This window comes from Agrilus planipennis, unplaced genomic scaffold (assembly GCF_000699045.2).
Source record: "Agrilus planipennis isolate EAB-ADULT unplaced genomic scaffold, Apla_2.0 scaffold3117, whole genome shotgun sequence".
NCBI classification, from domain to species: Eukaryota; Metazoa; Arthropoda; class Insecta; order Coleoptera; family Buprestidae; genus Agrilus; species Agrilus planipennis.
In genome coordinates, this window is record NW_020441768.1 from 1 (window position 1) to 1,336 (window position 1,336).

Here is a 1,336-nt window from a genome sequence, read left to right on the forward strand (position 1 = left end):
GAATTCCCTACGGGACCATTAAATCCAATTGACATTGCAAAATCGTCCAAGTTTTCTCCTCTTATGATAGTGAAATCTAAAAGGCCTCCACAACGAGTACTAACTCCTCAGTCATGTACCCCAACGCAGAAGAGTATATTAAACTATGTGAAACCTGATAATTTGGACGCAAGTCCTCAACCTGGATGCTCACGTTATTCCACACCAGTGGAAGAAGTTACTGTAAATATGAAACCTTGCGTTTCCTGTACAAGACTCACATTGGAACAGGTGATGGCGATTAATTCTTTGGCATCGAAGAAATTACTTTGTTACAGCGGTTCCTTTTCAAAATCTGTTACACATATGATCGTCGCAACAAATGCAAAAGGGTGTGTGAAAGACCATACGATGAAATACGTTTTCGCAGTGGCTGCTGGGATTTGGGTATTAAGTTTTAACTGGATTGAAGAGTGTTTAAAAAGGAAATGCTTGGTACCAGAGGTATGATAAAAATTATAGAGGATAAAGAGATTTTTATAACAATAGATCTTAATAATAAAGAAATTCATTGATGTTAAGGGAATGTGAAAGTCGATTTTTTTTTGTATCTACTCTAATTTTTTTTAGGACCCTTTTGAAGTAAAAGATGTATCAGGGTTACCAGGGCCAAGATTATCACGTCTTGCTCTTAAACGCGATTTACTAAAAGGTTTTAAAGTGTATGCAGCTAAACCCTTTGTATCTACAACTGCTGAAGAAGTTGAGGTACTGTTTTTATAAACTAAATACATGCATAAAAATACGGTTACTCTTATATTTTATTTTATTTTTACTTTTTTAGAATGTTGTAACAATGTTAGGAGGAAAAATTGTGTCCAGATTAGATGACTTGCTTTCCAGGAATGGCTATATTCCTCTAATCATTACTGAAGCTAGAGCTTCACAAGATTTTGAGTTGTATGAAAGTAAGTCGTTAAATAACAACTTTATGCATTATAAATCCAACATTTCAAAATAAAAATGTGTTTACAGTAGACTTAAACACAGGTGCATATATATATAGAAAAGGAATGCTAATGCTTAAGTTTGCTTAATTAACACTTTTATTTTTAATTTTTATAGCTTGGTTGGAAACTTTACGAACTGTAACGGTCGATCTGGAATGGCTCAGTAGATCGGTTGGTCAATATCAGTTGCAAAATTTAAGACAATTTACATTGTGCTCAGAAGATTCAATTTGCGAATTGGGGTACCCAGCAGTCCTTACCGCTGAGGTGACAACATCGCAGAGTGTTACCACGATTTCGTGATCAAAAAAACAGTTTACATTTATTGTTGTTATTCAGTAACTATG

At 34.5% G+C, this 1,336-nt stretch overlaps 1 protein-coding gene across 1 annotated transcript; it reads left to right on the forward strand.

Annotated features, from left to right (window-relative positions):
- The first annotated feature begins 9 nt into the window (after nucleotides 1-9).
- LOC108743963 (breast cancer type 1 susceptibility protein homolog) lies at nucleotides 10-1,330 on the forward strand. Its single transcript, XM_018479567.2, has 4 exons — nucleotides 10-483; nucleotides 610-747; nucleotides 824-947; nucleotides 1,105-1,330. The coding sequence occupies exons 1-4, from the start codon at nucleotides 64-66 to the stop codon at nucleotides 1,290-1,292; spliced, it is 870 nt and encodes a 289-aa protein (XP_018335069.1). The 5' UTR covers nucleotides 10-63; the 3' UTR covers nucleotides 1,293-1,330.
- Nucleotides 1,331-1,336: the final 6 nt, after the last annotated feature.

Coding starts and splice junctions, on each gene's coding strand:
- LOC108743963 (XM_018479567.2), top strand. CDS start 64: ATGATAGTGAAATCTAAAAGGCCTCCACAACGAGTACTAACTCCTCAG. Junction 484..609: donor GGAAATGCTTGGTACCAGAG/GTATGATAAAAA, acceptor AATTTTTTTTAG/GACCCTTTTGAAGTAAAAGA. Junction 948..1,104: donor AGATTTTGAGTTGTATGAAA/GTAAGTCGTTAA, acceptor TAATTTTTATAG/CTTGGTTGGAAACTTTACGA.